This window comes from Helicoverpa armigera, chromosome 29, assembly GCF_030705265.1.
Source record: "Helicoverpa armigera isolate CAAS_96S chromosome 29, ASM3070526v1, whole genome shotgun sequence".
Classification (NCBI taxonomy): domain Eukaryota; kingdom Metazoa; phylum Arthropoda; class Insecta; order Lepidoptera; family Noctuidae; genus Helicoverpa; species Helicoverpa armigera.
Window position 1 is genome coordinate 2,664,967 of NC_087148.1, and position 19,624 is coordinate 2,684,590.

At 37.3% G+C, this 19,624-nt stretch overlaps 1 protein-coding gene across 1 annotated transcript; it reads right to left on the bottom strand.

Annotated features, from left to right (window-relative positions):
- Positions 1–6,369: 6,369 nt before the first annotated feature.
- Positions 6,370–18,152, bottom strand: LOC110377744 (DNA-binding protein Ets97D). Its single transcript, XM_064042712.1, has 11 exons — positions 17,827–18,152; positions 16,959–17,057; positions 16,640–16,761; positions 15,894–16,053; positions 15,195–15,360; positions 14,112–14,237; positions 13,638–13,711; positions 13,349–13,437; positions 10,939–11,077; positions 9,589–9,742; positions 6,370–9,190 (listed from the first exon to the last, which is right to left on the bottom strand). The coding sequence occupies exons 1-11, from the start codon at positions 17,966–17,968 to the stop codon at positions 9,064–9,066; spliced, it is 1,398 nt and encodes a 465-aa protein (XP_063898782.1). The 5' UTR covers positions 17,969–18,152; the 3' UTR covers positions 6,370–9,063.
- Positions 18,153–19,624: the final 1,472 nt, after the last annotated feature.

Consider the following 19,624-nt stretch of genomic DNA (forward strand, 5'->3'; position numbering starts at 1 on the left):
GATTAATACATAGCTTTTTACCCGACGAAACCGACGTAAACAGCTACTGATACATAAACACAAAAAACATATGCAGGAAAACCTCTTTAATGATAAAGGAAAGGGTGGGCGCTTTTTTATACCTACCTACCTACATTACCAACTATGTTTTATAATTTCACTGCTATTGAAATTAGATTTTGTGATTATCATTGCCTCCAATCAGAGGTGTAGGCTAGTCGTCCCGCCGTCATTTCCGAAGTGTTCCCCGTCTGCGATGATCGGGAGGTGTGGAGACGAAATAGGGGGGCCTTCAACCAGCAGTAACACGGTTCAAGTTAGGAAGGAGAGTGATTTAATGATCTTCATGTTTCCAGATATTGGTAGGAGTAGCCTTAGGGATCATGCACGTATTCTTCGTAGATATTCACAAGGGGTTAGCTCTGACGCCGGTGGATTTGGTGAACAACGCCATTATAACTGCAGCTTGGGACTCCATGGACAGAAGGAAGATTACCAAAGACGTGCCAATCTATACTGTGACGGATAAGGAACAATTTATTAAGTGGGGTGAGTTTCTCGTCATATAAAAGTTTCTCTAGACCCGGGTTTAAAAACTTGAGGAACCAGTAGGCCATTCAAATAAAATGGCTCCCAAAGTTATTGTGGGCCACGGTGGCTGTCCTCTCTAGTGAAATCAGCCAGCTGTGCAGGATATATTATAGTGCACAATTAAGCATTTGCTTGGACACAGGTGCATTCACTATTCCTTCACTGTCATAGCGCGATGGGACGACAATCCGACACCACCGGAGAGAGGTCACAAGCAGGACTTCCGATGCACGGGTATATCAATCACCAAATCTATGCTATGCTGCTTTGTGAAGTTTCTTAAAACAAAGCGTTTTCGGCCCGTCCCGGGGATCGAACCTGAGACCTCTTCAACAGGAATGTGTGACTTTTAGATCAACTTTTTCACCATCTCTCATTAATTGATTAAGTTAAGGTTTAAGACATACTTTTTCTGACTTCCACTTCATTTTTTTTTTCTTTTTCAGAACTCGCTCGCGACGTGATGAACAATTCTAGAGAACTGGCCTCTGTTAAAGCAGTCTGGTACTGCTACTTGATAGAAACTAGCAACAAACTGAAATACTTTCTGCTGACATGGTTAATACATTACATACCCGCGTATTTGCTCGATGGAGTTTGTGCGGTGTTGCCTTTTAGAGCCAAGGGGATTCCACCGTAAGTATAGCTTCTTAAAAGACTTTAACACTAGAAAGACCGGAGTGGTCAAATGACCCCAATGAAGTTTTTGATCAATCATATTTTCAAAACCAACGCATTGAAATCGCTGTGGTTTTATGACTTTTAATATTTCGCCATTCTTTACATTATTCTGATGTGTCGATACCGAAAGCTAGATAAATACGAATTAAAAATTATCATCTACCTAGAAAGACCGCAGTGGTCATTTGACACCACTACGTGCGTGCTATGTAAATTCGTTGAATATACGTGTGCGTTCGCGCAGCGGAATGTTGTTGAATTTAAAGATTTTAATTATGCAGATAATTAGTGTAAGACGTCCTATAATTGTGTATGGTAAATAAAAATTTGTGTATGCAGCCATTGTGGAGAAATTCACCAAAAACAAATTCCGCTGGGCGAACGTTGGCGAACGTTGTCCTGGCGGAACTTTTTTTAATCCATAGACTTTACAAAAGAGTGTATTTGTGTATAATTGATTATGTATGAATGAAATCAGTGCATGCATAAACTTCGGAGAAATTCAAGTTTCCGCTACGCGAACGTTTGGCCATTAGCTAGTTTTCATATATAGCGCTTACATGAGAGCTGTAGATTTTTATACGTTGTTTTGAATTTGTTTATATTTGTTTAAAAACAGATTTAGAAAAGTCGTAGGGTTTAAAAGATAAAATATAAACGTAAAATACACTTATTAGGTCTTAGTTCTTAAAGTATGCAGTTTGGGGTCTAGATTTTCACGTTTACACAAACCTTGTAAGTGTCTCAACATGTTGCCAAGTATCAATGATGTTCCGTTAGTAATTAAAAGTTATAGGATATTTTACCATGAACAGATCACTGTTTACAAAGCAGTCGAATATCACGACGTTCTAAAGGAATTGCATGGTAAAATGTATGCCAATAATTAGTTTAATCATTCAACTATTCACTTGCAAAATTTCATGTCATTAAATTCAGTAATTAAAGAAAGACAATTATAATACTGACGAAGCATCGAAACCTTACATAATCCGACCAAGTTCGGATAGCTACAAAAAAGCGGCCGTGCCATATGTCTAAGCAACGTTCTTAACTTGGAAGGTTAGTATATTTATTAATATGGTACAGTTGCGTACACAAGCGTTAGGAAAAAATAAAACAATTGCATTTCTTGAATGAAAAATATTTTTTTAATAATAATGCCACTATCTACGACATTTTAGTTAAAATACGTAACGTTTATTAACGTTATTTTTAATCACATAGTCAAGTAATTTATGTAAGTAATAATAATAAAAATATTTTTGTACACGGATATTTAAATAGCAGAAATAATAGAAGTACTTGTTAATTGAAGATTTATTTTTATCGTAGATAGTGGCATTATTATTAAAAAAAAAATTCAATCAAGAAATACAATTGTTTTATTTTTTCCTAACGCTTGTGTACGCAACTGTTCCATTTTAATAAATACTAACCTACCAAGTTAAGAACGTTGCTTAGACATATGGCAGGGCCGCTTTTTTGTAGCTATCCGAACTTGGTCGGATTATGTAGGGTTTCGATGCTCCGTCATTATTATAATTGTCTTTCTTTAATTACTGAATTTAATGACATGAAATTTTGCAAGTGAATAGTTGAATGATTAAACTAATTATTGGCATACATTTTACCATGCAATTCCTTTAGAACGTCGTGATATTCGACTGCTTTGTAAACAGTGATCTGTTCATGGTAAAATATCCTATAACTTTTTAATTACTAACGGAACATCATTGATACTTGGCAACATGTTGGAGACACTTACAAGGTTTGTGTAAACGTGAAAATCTAGACCCCAAACTGCATACTTTAAGAACTAAGACCTAATAAGTGTATTTTACGTTTATATTTTTATCTTTAAACCCTACGACTTTTCTAAATCTGTTTTTTAAACAAATATAAACAAATTCAAAACAACGTATGTAAAAATCTACAGCTCTCTATGTAAGCGCTATATATGAAAACTAGCTAATGGCCAAACGTTCGCGTAGCGGAAACTTGAATTTCTCCGAAGTTTATGCATGCACTGATTTCATTCATACATAATCAATTATACACAAATACACACTAATTTTCGGACACATCTCTTTTCTTGTAAAGTCTATGGATTAAAAAAAGTTCCGCCAGGACAACGTTCGCCAACGTTCGCCCAGCGGAATTTGTTTTTGGTGAATTTCTCCACAATGGCTGCATACACAAATTTTTATTTATCATACACAATTATAGGACGTCTTACACTAATTATCTGCATAATTAAAATCTTTAAGTTCAACAACATTCCGCTGCGCGAACGCACACGAATATACTCGTATTGTGGGTAGTTAAATTAAAATATTTGAATTGATGTTGATTCAAAGTGCTTATGTAATGGTTTCCCATATTTAGGGAGAGATGAAGGCCATCCTCAAAATCAAAGTTTAGGCGAGTGCGTTACTGTATTGCGACTAATGGACTCATACTTGAATAGTGGTCGAAATATAACAACTGATATTTTTTTTACCAGTGTAAGTTTATCAAAAAGCTAATTGAAAAACGTACATCAATAGTTGGTACGATTAACAAAATACGAACAGATATTCTAGCTACTATAAAAAAATGCAACCTTCAGTTTATATGAAACACATATTCAGGACTCTGAAACCTGCGCACTTACAGTTTATCAAGGAAAACCTTCAAAATCAGTTATGATTCTTAGTTCACTTCACTCTTATGTATTTGTTGATCCAGAAGAAGCAAAAAAGAAGCCGCACATGGTGAAGTTTTACAATGCTACGAAATTTGGAGTACCTGGACGTTATTGATCAAATGACCAAGAAATATAGTGTCAAAGCACCTTCTGCTCGTTGACCCTTACAAGTGCTTCATGATATTATAAATTTGGCAGCAACCAATTATTGGATTTTGTACAAAAATCCGAGAAAAAAGGTCATTCTTGACTTGGCAAGGGAGTTTATCGCCCGAGATACCCAGTCCCTGATGACGCCATCTAGGTACTTCACAGCCGGATATAGAATAGCATACCTCAGACCCTGAAGAAGAACGTAGCGAAAAGAGAAAACGGTGTCACGTCATTGTTACGTGCAAAAATGCAGACAAAACCAACAAATCTTGTATTAGTTGTAAAAAGCCTTTGTGTGGTTTTGTGATGTAAACAAGGAGCTAAAACATCAAAAATATGCCATTTTTTTCATTTTTATATCACATAATGGATGTTTAATTACTATTAAGGTCTTTTATTTTCTATTAGATGTTAATCAATAAGAATTAAAACCATAATACACGAATAAAACATTACAACCCATGAATGGGTCATTTGACCCCACGTGGTCTTTGTAGGTAGTTCAAAATTTCGGTCTTTCTAGTGTTAAAAAAGGAGGTTCTCAGTTTGACCTAGTGCTTAGCATTTGTGAGACTTAGGCCACATTATTATAAAACGTGGTTTAAAAAAAGTACCAGCTTTTGTACCACCTTCAAACCACCGCGCCGAACAAAATCAGTGAACTAAAGCGGGTACTTTTCAAAACCACTTTTTATAGTTTTTTTTGCACCTAGATAATTTTTGAAGCTATGACATAATTTTCATTATCTGCCTAGCCTTTTCCCCAACGACGTTGGAGTTAGATGCCACTGCCTATAACCAGATGCAGCTGAATACTAGTGTGCCCCATGGAGCGACTGCCTATCTGACCTCCTCAACCCAGTTATCTTTGCAAACCGATACCCCTTGGTAAGACTGGTTGTCAGACGGTCTATCTTCTGACCAATACATTCTTAGCTGACTTCCCAAAAAGGCGAAGTTCTCAAATTCAATTGTATTTTTTCAGGTTCATATCAATTTACACAAAAATCGACAAACTATCATACATCTACAGATATTTTCTATCCAACTCTTGGGAATTTGGTAACGAAAACCTCAAATCTATGATGGATAGCATGTCCGATACCGACAGGGCAATATTCAATTTTGACATGAAGAAAGTTTCTAAGCCGGATTTACTTAAAATCTGGCTTATTGGCGTAAGGAAATATATACTGAAAGATGGCTTAAAAGATAGTGCTGTGGCCGTCAAAAACCAGAAGCTATTTTACATAGCAAATTGCTTTATTTTTGTGTTGTATTTTTATATTTGGTGGACGCTATTTTCTATGGTTTGGGCTGTTTTGAATTATATGTTATGAAGTCTTTTTTGTCGTTTTATTTTTGATGATTCCTTGTTATTATACCATTGTTGAGGTTGAATATCTCAACTCACTGACATTGCTGATTTAATTTTGTATATACAGAGTAGTAATATACAACTAATAACTTTAAATGCGCAATAATGATTTTTAATTCAAATGACCAAATTCGAAAGAAAAAGTGATATAAGTAAGAAAATACCTATTTTTTTTTTAACGACGTCAAAAACCATCAAATGACCCCTCCCGCTGTGGGTTAGCAGCGGTGAGGGAGTGTCAGACTCTTACTGACTACAAACCGTCGTGTTCCGTAGTAGGCCTTTTATGTACCAGGGCCGCGGTAACTCGCGCGAACAATCCCGCAGCCCAAATACCTATTACATTTAAAATGTGTGAGCTAAACAGTCCATAATTGTCTTTTAATTCTTCTACTGATAAGGTCTACTGGCAATTCTGACCTTGTGTCTGTGACGACGCGACTACTTGGCTAAGTTCATTCGCGCACGTGATGGCTTGACCTATAAATAATGTTTTTCTGAAAGACATACTTAATTAACCTATAGAAAGTCGTTTATTGCTGTTCATTGTTCTGATGAAATTATTTTCAAGTTTAATGTTACACATATAAATAATGTCGGGACACCTTTTCACACACGGTCGGTTAGCCCCATAGTAAGTTATTAATTAACTTGTGTTATGGGTGCTAACACAAGTGACAAAACTACATATAGCTACATATTTATAGATACATATTGTAACACCCAGACCACGGCCAACAAGCATGCTCATCACACAAATGTCGACCGAACCGGGAATCAAACTCGGGACCTCGGGTTCGGCAATCCGGCATGGTGACCATTGCGCCATCCAGATCGTCAAATTGTATATTTCAAGGGTAGAAATTAAAAGCAAAGATTAAACACAAAAAATAGACTTTATTTGTACAAATACCTTATTATATAACATAACTATTTACATATCACTTTTCGTTCAAAAACAATTAAAAACTGACTGGCAATCAGACTTTTTACTTATACATACATTTACTTAGATACATATACAAATATATTTAAATACATTTTAAATTTTGATGGTCTAACTACAAAAACTTAAACATGTGTCAAACACTTGTCTAAAAAAAATGCGGCTGCAAAATGTACCTTATTTCAACGTCATAATCTGACATTTTTTTAGACAAGTCTTAAACTGACGTTTAAAAGTTTTTGTGGTAAGACGGTGAGAGTTTTATAACTATTTCGAGACCCACCAAATAAGTTTGCCTGTCCGAAGTTAGCCATTTGTCACATATCGCATACCACGGAGGAAGGAAAGATAGCGGAGATGCCATAAGGAAGGTAGGTCAGGCGCCTTCTTGTAGGTCAAGCAACGTGCGGTAGGCGTGATCAGTTACTAGAACTAACGAGACGTTCGGGTTTCTTGTCAAATCAAAACCAATCTGTCAAAGATTGGTCTTGACTGATTGGTGATTTTTTGAAAATGGGCGGAGCTAGTAACGTTCCTCGTCCCCCTCGCACCCGCATGTTGTCGCGCTACTTTCTTAGGAGATATTGCGTTATGACATATCCGCTAGTCATTTTGTTCTCGCTTTCATACTCTGTTCGTACATTTTGACTATAGTGAAGTCACTATTAGCTAACTTCAGAGAGGCAAACTTATTTGACAAGAACTTAATATATTTTTTGTTGTTGGTTAACAATCAAATTTAGACCCAGCTAAAGACAAACAACCTTGATATTTGTAACTTAGTTTAAAAATCAATATACCTAAATGACTTACGGCCAGTTTCTTCATCAAACATAAAAGTCAAAGTAATGTCTCTAAAGTAAAAGTAACGGTCAAATTCGTTTTTTCAAGGCTAAAGTGACAGCAAAACTAATAGAAAAAGCGAATTTGACCGTTACTTTTACTTTAGACATTACTTTGATTTTTACTTTGGATTTTACTTTTGATGAAGAAATTGGCTGTTAATCAATTAAATCATTATTTTGAACCAGTATTTCGTCTGTTTAATATGTATTTGTGTAAAAAGTCTGTTTTGACTTTCAAAAAGTATTTAATTTCAGCATAATTTGGATCAATGACTTTTTATCAAAATTGTTTAGCTTTAATTTATGTGCCTACTCAATTAGGGTATCGCCGTTGAGTTTTGCGAAAACTATACATATACAGCCTTACTTATAAAAATCATTTAATCATCTTCTAAGCATCATTTTAACTAATTACTACTTAAAGCCTTAAGTAGAATCATCGGCACGAATCTTGAGCGCTGACCTTCACCTGCGCAGAAGTGATTTATTAGCAAAGAACCGATCCCGAGTGACGGCTATGACGCGATGCACTGCGGGCCAATCACCGCTTTAGCCCGCCCCCGCGCCTCACGAATACCACACAAGGACCCAATAAATCACTTCTGCGCAGGTGAACGTCAGGGCTCAAGATTCGTGCCGATGATTATAGTGATTAAATATTTGTGTTCATTAGTTAAGACATGCTTAAGCAACGTTTATAAGTAAGATTTTTTCTCAAACAGCCCTTAAGTATGACTTATTATTTAATTCACGCCTTACATAATTCATTTAAGTAAGGCTGATAATGATTTTGATATAAATAATTTTTATAATTTAACATTTTATAATAAATTTTTCATGTATATCGGTCCAGCCCTTTTTCCTATATTAAAAGCATAACAGGTTTTTCGCATTTTATGCATATACATACATATTATTATATAGACTTATATATGTATATATATATAAGAAATGGCATACCTGTATTTTCCACTATTCTACACAACATAAACCTTTACTAATATTATAAAAGCGAAAGTAACTCTTTTTGTCTGTTTGTCGCGCTCTCATGCCTAAATTACCGAACCGATTTAAATGAGATTTGGTATACAGTTAATATAGAGCTTGAGAAAAGTAGTTCCCCACGTAGAAAATCTAGTTTTGAATATTAACTTGGTACTTCATGATATCGCAAAAACAACTAAATAAATTATAATTTACTTGTTTCTTTAAAGATCGCAGTCTAACATTTTTTTTTGTTTTCTATTGATTTGATTAAAAAAAAGAGTGAAGTATTAACAAAATGATGCTGATTTAGGCCTCCCTCAACGCGACGCGCACGCCCGAGGATCGCGCACGCCAGATGTGGGGGAGGCCTTACTTTAGTCTAGTTTTCAAAATTGAATAATAATTTTCAATCATTTTACAGCCAAAAGTACAAACAAATAAAATTATATCCTCCTTATGATTGCAGACAATTAGTACAAAAACAGTTCAATCAAACAGTTAGCCCGATTACTAAATAACGTCATTTAATCATTAGGACGTCCACCAACGAGGTGGACAGACGACCTTATGTCGGTCGCCGTCGACGCTGGATGCAGGTCGCCTCCAACAGGTATCTGTGGAGATCTAAGGGGGAGACCTATGTCCAGCAGTGGACGTCCTATACACGAGATGATGATGAATCACTCACCTAGTCTTATAACTGCGATATATATATCTCAAATGCATAAACCATAATCATAATCAGTATTTTTCGTCCGTCTATTCCATCTTAATTCCAAAACGGCTTTACTTATTACGATGTGTAATCCAGGCTGCTCTTGTTAGGTCTAGATTCGTGTACCTCTTTTACGAGATCGGCTAATTCTCCGGCGCCATAACCTAATAACTGACGTAGGTCACATACGAATTTGTAGACGAATCTGAAAAATAATATATTTTCAAGGTTAATATAGTTTATTTATTTATTAAGTGTTTTATATAGAGCGACTACCTATCTGATCTCCTCAACCCAGTTACCCGGGCAACCCGATTGATAAGACTGGTTAACCAAGTTTCTGGTTTCTGACTACCCGTAACGACTGTCATAGATGTTCACTGACAGCCGGGACCTACAGTTTAACGTGCCATCCGAAACACAGTCAATAGTGTCCAAGATATACTTAGAAAGTACATACAAGCTTAGAAAAATTGCATTGGAACTTGCCTGACCTGGAATTGAAACCGCGCCCTCATATTCGAGAGGTTGGTTGGTTCTTTGCCCACTGGACCACCACAACTATTCATTTGTATATTCAAGTATTTGAATTTTATAATATACCTTTTCCCAGAAACCTTAGCGATCATATCTCCGTCATAATAATAGCGTAAAGCTCTAGATAGTTTCTCATAGTTCATAGCGGGCTTGTGCTTCCTCGCGCCCCATAGTCTGGCTACTCGTTCTGGTTCGAGTAGCTTGAATTCACCTTCCGTACCTATGAAAAAAATATATAATTTATGTGTAAATATGGTATAGTATAATAATACGTGTATGTGAGTGATGACTTGCGCAAGACGGCTGGCAGGAGCTGGATGCGAGAAGCCGAAAATCGATCTCAGTGGCGTGCACTTGGAGAGGCCTATGTCCAGCAGTGGACTGCGATAGGCTGATGATGTGTAAAACCATAATATATGTATAATCTATGATTAACGCTCAATCCTTCTCCGTGTGAGAGGAGGCCGCAGCCCAGCCGTGGGACGATAAAAAGACTGTAACTAACTATATAATCTATACTAATATTATAAAAGGGGAAAAAATGGGTTTGTTTGTAAAATGTTAGGTTTTATAGTAAAATATGTATTGATACATACTGTAGTGTACTATGTCAAATCAAATCAAATCGTTTATTTTGCAGAGAATATGGGTACAAAATAAGATGTTAGATTTATACATAGTTCCAACACATTCTACCTTACGGCATGCAAAAGAAAAATAAAAAGTTTTATTAGGTACTATACAAACAAATAAAAATTTATTAAAAGGCAACAATTACTTAAATTATGATAGAAAAAAAAATATATATAACATTATTACTGACTATCGTCATTCAGAAAATTTTGAATTGAGTAATAACATTTATCTATAAATAGTGACGTTGGCCTCTTTTTGAATAGACCTAAAGTTAGTTCTTTGTAGGCTGGGGTGTTTTATTATAGATGACAGGGCCCATTGTTAGAAGTAATAAACGTCGCACGCTAGACGGCGCGCCGGTCGGTGGTGGGGAGCGCGGCTAGCGAGTCGCTAGGCGCGCTCACTCTCAACTCAACCGCCGAGCGACTAAGTGTGTTACAACTAGAATCCGGTGTTTTATTTTCCGTGTACATACAAAGCGAACCGTACACATACAATAATAGTATGAGAAAATCATGTGAAATCGCAGACAAAACAAAATCTTCCTTCCTCCGAGCCTTTTTCCCAACTGTGTTGGGGTCGGTTTCCATTCTAACCGGATGCAGCTGAGTACCAGTGCTTTACAAGGAGTGACTGCCGATCTGACCCCCTCAACCCAGTTACCCGGGCAATCCGACACCCCTTGGTTAGACTGACAGGCAGACAAAACAAAATATGAGAATAAATCGACTATAGAAGGTAGCAGCCTAAAAATTAATTATTATCAGTATAAATACTAACCATGCCACCGAATAACATCAAAATATTCAGCACTAGTGAGCAGTTCTAGTAGAAATTGCCACAATTGTATCTGTCCGTTATTTCCATTGCGTGATGTTACATATGTAGATAGTTCCTCTTCTGTAGGCCTTATTACTATCTGAAATTACAATATAAGTAATAATAATATTATAAAGGAGAAAATGTGTGTATGTTTGTAACATGATCACTCAGATAGATACCTATTCTTTATTAGATACACCAATTTTACATTTTTGATCTTAAAGGCTCGAGCAGACCGGATGCGTATGCGTAACCACGCGCGTAGTCACGCGCGTTAAACCATGAGTTGTAATGTATGGATGAGACAGGCCACACCGCTTGCGTAACGTAGACACGCGCGTCGTTACGCAAGCGGTGTCTACATTTCCATACACAACCATGGTTACGTTAACTACGCGCGTGACTACGCGCGTGGTTACGCATACGCATCCGGTCTGCTGGAGCCTTTAAACTAGGTAGTTAAAGTAGGTGACATAATGGGCGGTTTTATCGCTAAGAGCGATCTCTTCCAAACAACCTTAGGATAGATTGAGACGAGAAGGAAAAGATTATATGGTAGGCAGTAAGGCAAAGTGTACACTTGCTCCTGCAACTTGTGTACCTATAATAATATTGTTGTCATAAATACATAAACTATATCCTACTAATATAATAAACGCGAAAGTTTGTATGTATGGATGTATGGATGTTTGTTACTCTTTCACGCAAAAACTACTGAATGGATTTTAATGAAACTTTACAATAATATAGCTTATACATCAGAATAACACATAGTCTACAATTTGTAAACATATTGTTCGAAATACTAAACCTGCGCAGACGAAATCGCGGGCACCAGCTAGTATATATAATAATTACAATAAATACATATATACTTATATATAATGTCAATGCTAAATATGACACTCAGAAATAGTAAACGGATTCTGAGTGCTGATTCAGAGTTTTGGAAGTTAACGCTCTCGATACGTAATTATAACTCGGCTGAAATAACGTCTTAGGGTCAATTCCCACTGAAAGAGCAGCGGCCGGCAGCGGCCGTAAATGCAAGGGATTGAGCGCGAGCGCGGCGGGCCGCGCGGCGCCGCGCTCTTACATTTTCCGTGCTCTTACGGCCGCTGCTCTTTCAGTGGGAATTGACCCTTACGGCCGCTGCCGGCCGCTGCTCTTTCAGTGGGAATTGACCCTTATAAGACTACATCACATGATTTGAATATTAAACCTTCATTCATTTAAAGGGTGAAAAAAGTCGTGGTGGCCTAGTGGGTAAAGGACCAACTTCTCAAGTATGAGGGCGCGGGTTCGATCCCAGGTCAGGTATGTACCAATGCAACTTTTCTAAGTTTGTATGTACTTTCTAAGTATATTTTGGATACCAATGGCTGATAAAAAAGTGAAGGAAAACATCTTGAGGAAACCTGGACTATATAGTCTATCACCAACTCGCATTAAGCAAGCGTGGTGATTAATGCTCAATCCTTCTCCGTGTGAGAGGAGGCCGCAGCCCAGCAGTGGGATGGTAAAAAGGCTGTAACAGTAACGTTTACTTAAACATGTATTCAAACTTGGCTACAAGACAGGCTGAGCGGGAGCACCGCCGCCGCACCCCGGAGGGGGGCTCGCCTGCAGACTGGGTGAGCGACGGACGTATCGTGCGCTCACACAAATATTATCTATACTAATATTATAAAGCTGAAGAGTTTGTTTGTTTCTTTGTTTGTTTAAACGCGCTAATCTCAGGAACTACTGGTCCAATTTGAACAATTCTTTCAGTGTTAGATAGCCCATTTATCAAGGAAGGCTATAGGCTACTTTTTTATCCCGGTACGGGATCCCACGGGATGCGGGTGAAACCGCTGGCAGAAGCTAGTATAAGTTATAATATGTATCAGAATAACATATTGGCTACTTTATATCCTGGTGCAGAAAGTTGTTTTTTCAGGAAATAGTTCTCACTGCGGGTCAAATCGCTAGCAAAAACTAATCTATATCTATAAATTACACTGGTCTAAAAATATAAAATTTTTCTTTTTTTTGTGACCAAGGTGAAACATAAATTTTTGCAGATTATCTATCGCAGAATCAAAGTCGAGGTTTTGGAGAAAAACCAATCTGAAAATGCCTAAAAACGCTTTTTAACGATATTTAAAGCCATTTTTCTACAGGATTCTTTAGTTAGAAACTACGATAGATAATCTGCAAGAATTTATATGTTTCACCTTGATTACAAAAATGCTGTTGACCAGTGTTATACATAAAAGAAAGTCGTGTTAGTTATAGGATGTAACTTAGCTCAGAGAAGGAAATAGCATAATTTTTATGACCATCCAGAAAATAAGACATAAATATGTATTTATTTCATACTTACTGGTTTTGGTTTCTTCTTAATAGCAGACTGTGGAATTTCTAAAGGATCTTTGGTTGGAGAATTCGTCTGTTCATCGTTTTGTATTACCGCTGCAAATACCATAATAATATATTATTAATAGTTAGAAACTAATTTTAATTAATAAATTAAATATATTTTTTGTTTATATTCAAAATTATTAAAATAGAAATATATACGTCATCATCTCCGGAGCCTTTTCCCCAATTGCGTTGGGGTCGGCTTCCAGTCTAACAGGATGTAGTCGAGTAAAATATTTATAAATACTTACCAATAAATTTACATTTTCTAAGCAACTCGAAATGCGTCCAAAATATGTCTCCAGGGTCCGAAGGTACTTTTTCTCTGAAAAAACATATAAGATAATAAATATATCTCCAAAATTAAAAAGATATTCCCTCGGCTCTAGCCGCATCCCGAGGGAACTATTTCGTGAACATGGTCAAAATTAATATTATTCAGATATCCATGTCTTGTTAAACATCACTGCTGCTGAACCGATTTGTCAGAAAATTAGAGAGGAGGTAGCTTAGAACCGGAAGAAGGACATTAGATGTGTCACCATCCGGCTACGGGGCATTAGTTCCCACAGTAGTCAAAGTCAAAGTATTTTTTTATTTCAAAAAGGCCTATGAAAGCTCTTTCGAAACGTCAAACTAGTTGCACGTTGCCAAAGAGTCATGGAGAAGAACCAACTCCATATACACATTAAAAAAAAAATATCTAGTAAATAATATATACTTACTTAAACTCGACGTTAGTGATAGCACATAGTTCTTTTCCGTTTATATTCCAATCTGACAGTTTCACGCCGATTAAGTTAAACTGTCGGACGGCCCATTGAATCCACAGTTTGACGTGTTGAACCGACCTGAAAGATTTCAAAGGTAAAAAGTTAAAAGGAGGTTAAAATTTAATTATTATTCTTAATTTATTCATTGTTGATAATCGATGATCAGACAGGCAGTCGCTCCTTATAAAACACAGGTCAGCTGCATCCGATCAGACTGAAAGCCAACCCAACATAGTTCGGAAAAGGCTACGCAGACGATGATGAAACAATTAATAATGGGATTTCGAGAATAAACTATATAACAAGAAGTTAATCTATTCTAGTTTTCAGCATTTGTTTTTTAGCAAAAACATAATACATCATCTTTAAAAATTATCTTATAAAATATATGTACCTACCTAATATAACACAAAACAAAGGCTACTTATTATCCATGTGCGGATACAAGTAGTTCCCTTCCACTGGCAGACGCTTATAAAATAAAGAAGTAAAGACAACCTACCATTGAGCCGGATCATGAGGCACTTTAACCCTATGCTCGCTCTTGAACTGGGCATCCACCACCCACTTCACAGCCACTGCATGAGACACAGCCCCGGCTTCTATCTCTGTACCTTCTGATACTTCTAAGTAAAATAACCTACCATTGAACACTTGACGGCTGCTGCATGAGACACAGCCCTGGTTTCTGACTCGTTGAATAATAAGAAATAAACACAACTTACCTTTTCTAAGTGTGTTATGTACTTTCAAAGTATATCTTAGACACCAATGACTGTGTTTCGGATGGCACGTTAAACTGTAGGTCCCGGCTATCATTGAACATCCTTGACAGTCATTACGGGTAGTCAGAAGCCAGTAAGTTTGACACCATTCTAACCAAGGGGTATTGGGTTGCCCGGGTAACTGGGTTGAGGAGGTCAGATAGGCAGTCGCTTCTTGTAAAGCACTGGTTCTCAGCTACATCCGGTTAGACTGGAAGCCGACCCCAACATAATTGGGAAAAGGCTTGGAGGATGATTAAACACAACTTACCATTGTGCCGGATCATCAGGGACCTTAACCCTGTGCTCACTCTTGAACTGGGCATCGACCACCCACTTGACGGCTGCAGCATGAGACACAGCCCCGGCTTCTATCTCTGTAGCTTCTGACACTTCTGTTAGTTCTGTGTCTTCTTGACGGTCTTCTAGCTCCAGTACTGAAAAAGCAAAGGTTCATTTTTGATTAAACTTCTCAATTCAGATGTTTATATATTTTTTTTATGTAGAACGTTTTCTTGGAGTGTTTAAAAGTTGTTGCAAGAAGTTGATGGTTAATATTAGAATAAACATTAGACAAAAAGTGTGTATTATCAAAGGGTAACTGGGTTGAGGAGGTCATATAGGCTCGATAGATAGTTGCTCCATGTAAAAAACATACTCAGCCAGTTCCAATAAGACTTGAACCAATATATAGAATTTTTTAGTACTTGCTGTTTTCAATAGTTTCACTCGCATCTTCAGAAATAACAAAATATCCAATCTTGTTTAACACTTACGGTTTTTAAAGCTATGCATAAGTTTCCATGCAATAATCCCCATTTGAAAGTCAATTTTCTTACTCTTTTAAGAGAACTTGCTCCAGCTTCTCATGGCTGTAAAAATACCTAAACCTACTCGTCCTACTCGTAACTCTTCCAGCGGGTTTTGAATTCATCACAAACAGATATACAAACATGATAAATAGTCTTACAATCCTCATCCATCTGATTAGGCAGCTGCACCAATTCCTCATCAGGTTTGAGTACATCTAAGATGTTGATCTTCCTCTCCAAAGCACGTATTTGTATGTTCACTTGAACCACGCCCTCCCCTCTGATGCATTGTTCTACTAATGTCTTGTGATTCTCCAACTGGAAGTTAAAATATATTGGAGTTATTAAAAAATAGTTTAACAGACGTTTAGAGAGTGTTTAGAGCCCAATTTCACCAACAACACAAAGAACAGTTTTTTTTAAAACAACTGTGCCCAGAGTGGGTTCATACCAATAGTGTAATTGTTGGATATTTAACTCATGACATTATAGACATCATTTGAGTTATTACTACTTTAATTTTGTGAGTTATCAACAATTTATTGCAATATAAATGACAAACCGTCAGTTGCACAAAGCTCCATTAAAATGACAGCTTCATTAAATCTATTGCTAACACTTTTTATCTCGTTGACAAAGAAAGAGTCAGCAATAGATTTAAAGCTTTAACTTTAATGAAGCTTTGTGCAACTGATGGTAAGACCTGACTTCACTAACAACATAATCATCTGTTTTTCTAACAACTGTGTTTATAAGTTTCAAAGGAAACAGTTGTAATAAAAAAAACTACAAACTTGGGGCTATTCGTTCTGGAATCCTTTGTGTACAAGGGCAACGGTCACTCTTGCTGCCAATCTCGCAGCTCCAGCAGCCGCCCGTGATAAATGAGAAAAAAAATACTTACCATCTTAGCGTTTTGCAGCCAAAAAGTGTAATCTGAGAGATCAAATCCAAGTCTCCTTTCCAGCATCGCTCTCAATCGAGATAAATTGGTCCTTATATCCATTAGTTGGACTATCACCTCATCTGTAATTAGAGAATTTAGTTTATTACCTTAAAGAAAGTTAAAGATGTCTGAAGAATATTTATTTGTTATTTGGGTTATCATCAAGGTTACACTCGTTAATTTTTTTATGATTTCCAATCTACAAAAGAGGTACACATAACATGGCATAGGTATAAATAAGTATTCGAAGAGTTGGAGTAAAAGAAAGGAGACAAACCACTGCTTTCCGTGCTCTGCATAGTATCATCCTCATCGGGAGTATCAGAGAAAACTGCTAGCGGAGTCTGCAGTATCTCACCTCCTGCCTGCATGAGTCCTGAAACTCATATAATATTCTTGATAATCCATTTGATTTATTTATTTACATCTTAATTTGAGTCGTAAGGAGTCTTGGGTTGACCGGGTAACTGGGTAAGGGTGGTCAGATAGACAGTGAGTCGCTCCTTGTGAAACACTGGTACTCAGTTGCTTCCAGTTAGACAGGAAGTCAACCCCAAAGTAGTTGGGAAAAGGCTCAGAAGATGATGATAAGGCAAACTAACAACTTATTTAAAATTGCATACACAGATATACACATGCAATTTTTAGTCCTGTGTAAATAAGTCAGTTACAGGCGGGCGGACTCATCGAAGGACATTTATTATTGTTTGTTATTAAAAATACTGGGGTTATAGTGTTTTATCAATGTAACTTTTGGATAATGTAATTATGCACAAATAGATTAAATATCTACATGGTCGTGAGAACCTAGTTCCATATGTTTATCAATATTAAAGGCTGTTAATTATAAACTTTGGCTTGCCAGACATTTAAGATTTCTGATCAAGTTTCAAGATCTATGTGTATTATGTTACATTGTCTGATTTTTTACTCAATCAAAAACGATCAAAATTACTTTGCCATCAGTTTCTACATTCAATCAGAAACTATCTGAAGAATCATCATCCTTCTAGAAAAGAAATGAAAGAAACAAACCCAGTCAACATTTTACAAAAAACTAAGGATGAAACTTGATAAGCACGTAACATCGCCACAAATAGCAAAAGCTGGGTTCCGAAACTATTAAATAACCTTTATTTACTTACCCAAGTCAGTCTCAGTAACATATTGAGGAATAATAGATAAAGGATCCGAGGTTTCGACAGTACTTTCGTCAAATACTGTTTCTCCCTGTTCCATTTTAATAGAGCGAACATTTAGAAGATCGTTTAAGTCCGTCACCTCCATTTTGCGAACGCAATCACACACAAACAAGCAAATTACAGACGCTAGAACCCGGAAAATATTTGTTATCCCAAAATAATTTAGAAGTTTTGATGTGATTTGAAAATTTTAGGAAAAGGAAATCACTCGAATGTTCACTTCCGCGTGCGCCAAAACGAAATTATCATAAACAATGGCAGGATTTTGTCGGTTTTTGACAGTCCTTCTATGTTGGTTGTGGTGTGGTATCCGTTTAAAAAACTGGAGAATTTGGTAATGGAAATTGAAAAAGATGTTTTATTTTATTAATAACCAGCTGATCTCGCGGTTTCATCTGGAATGTTTTCCTCCCACATAAATGTTATAGCGATAATGTAGCGATACTCTGATCTTCATAGATCATAGCGAACCATGAATGATCATGGATTTTGAGCGCGAAATTCAAAATAGGTTTTTTTTTTTATTTTGTTTGATTGAATACTACCCTTGAATCCTAGAAACATGTTCAATAACTACATACTGATTTTGGAACTGCCTCGTTGGTCTAGCTGTCGCAAGTGCGACTGCTGAGCACGTGGTCTCGGGTTCGATTCCCGAGTCGGGCCGAAATCGCTTTGTGGGTTTTAGAAGACTTTCACAAAGCAGCCCGGAGCCTGGAAGTTGGTGATTGATACACCCGTGCATCGGAGAGCACGTAAATGTCGGTCCTGCGCCTGATCTCTCTCCGGTCGTGTCGGATTTGCCGTCCCATCGGGTTATGAGAGTGAAGGAATAGGGAGTGCACTTGTGTCTGCGCAAATGTTTGTGCACTATAATATGTCCTGCGCAATTGGCTGATCTCCTTAAATGAGAACAGCCGCCGTAGCCGATAATCGGCTAGGAGGACATCACTGATTTTGGGTACTAGAATATTTAACTATCCGGAGCCGCTGTGAACCCTTTTCTCAAAAGCGAAAAAAGCGCTAGCAGATCGTAAGTATTTATTTACACGATTCTACGCACGCGGTACGCTTGAACTGGTGATTTGAAAAAAGTCGTGGTGGCCTAGGGGGCAAAGAACCAACCTCTCGAGTATGAGGGCACGGGTGGGTTCGATTCCAAGCAAGTACCAATGCAACTTTTCTAAGTTTGTATGTACTTTCTAAGTATATCTTAGATTAGATACCAGTGACTGTGTTTCCGATGGCACGTTAAACTGTAGGTCCCGGCTGTCACTGAACATTCTTGTCATTCGTTACGGGTAGTGAGAAGCCAGTAGGTCTGACACCAGTCTAACCAAGAGCTATTGGGTTGCCTGGGTAACTGGGTTCAGTGGGTCAGCAGATAGGCAGTTATGATAGCAACATTAAAGTTTAGCCCAAACGTACTTAACTTTTTGTTTATTGACACTCACAAAAATAAGGCATATAGTTTCTGAATACGCGAGCGAAGCGAGCGCGAAACTTTAATTAAATTTATCAAATCAACCAATCAAATCAATCAGACACCTTATAGGTCAGAGCCAGGGCCCAGGGTGGGGCAAGTGCCCCAGCTTGCCCCAGTGTGGCTACGCCCATGTTCGCATCGCTGCCTGCCTCGGGTTACGAGAATCGAACACGGTTTCGGATGCCCAAAGACTGGCTTTTTAATTAACTGGGCAACATTAAAGTTTTCTGTCAGTCGAACGTCATGTATTATTGA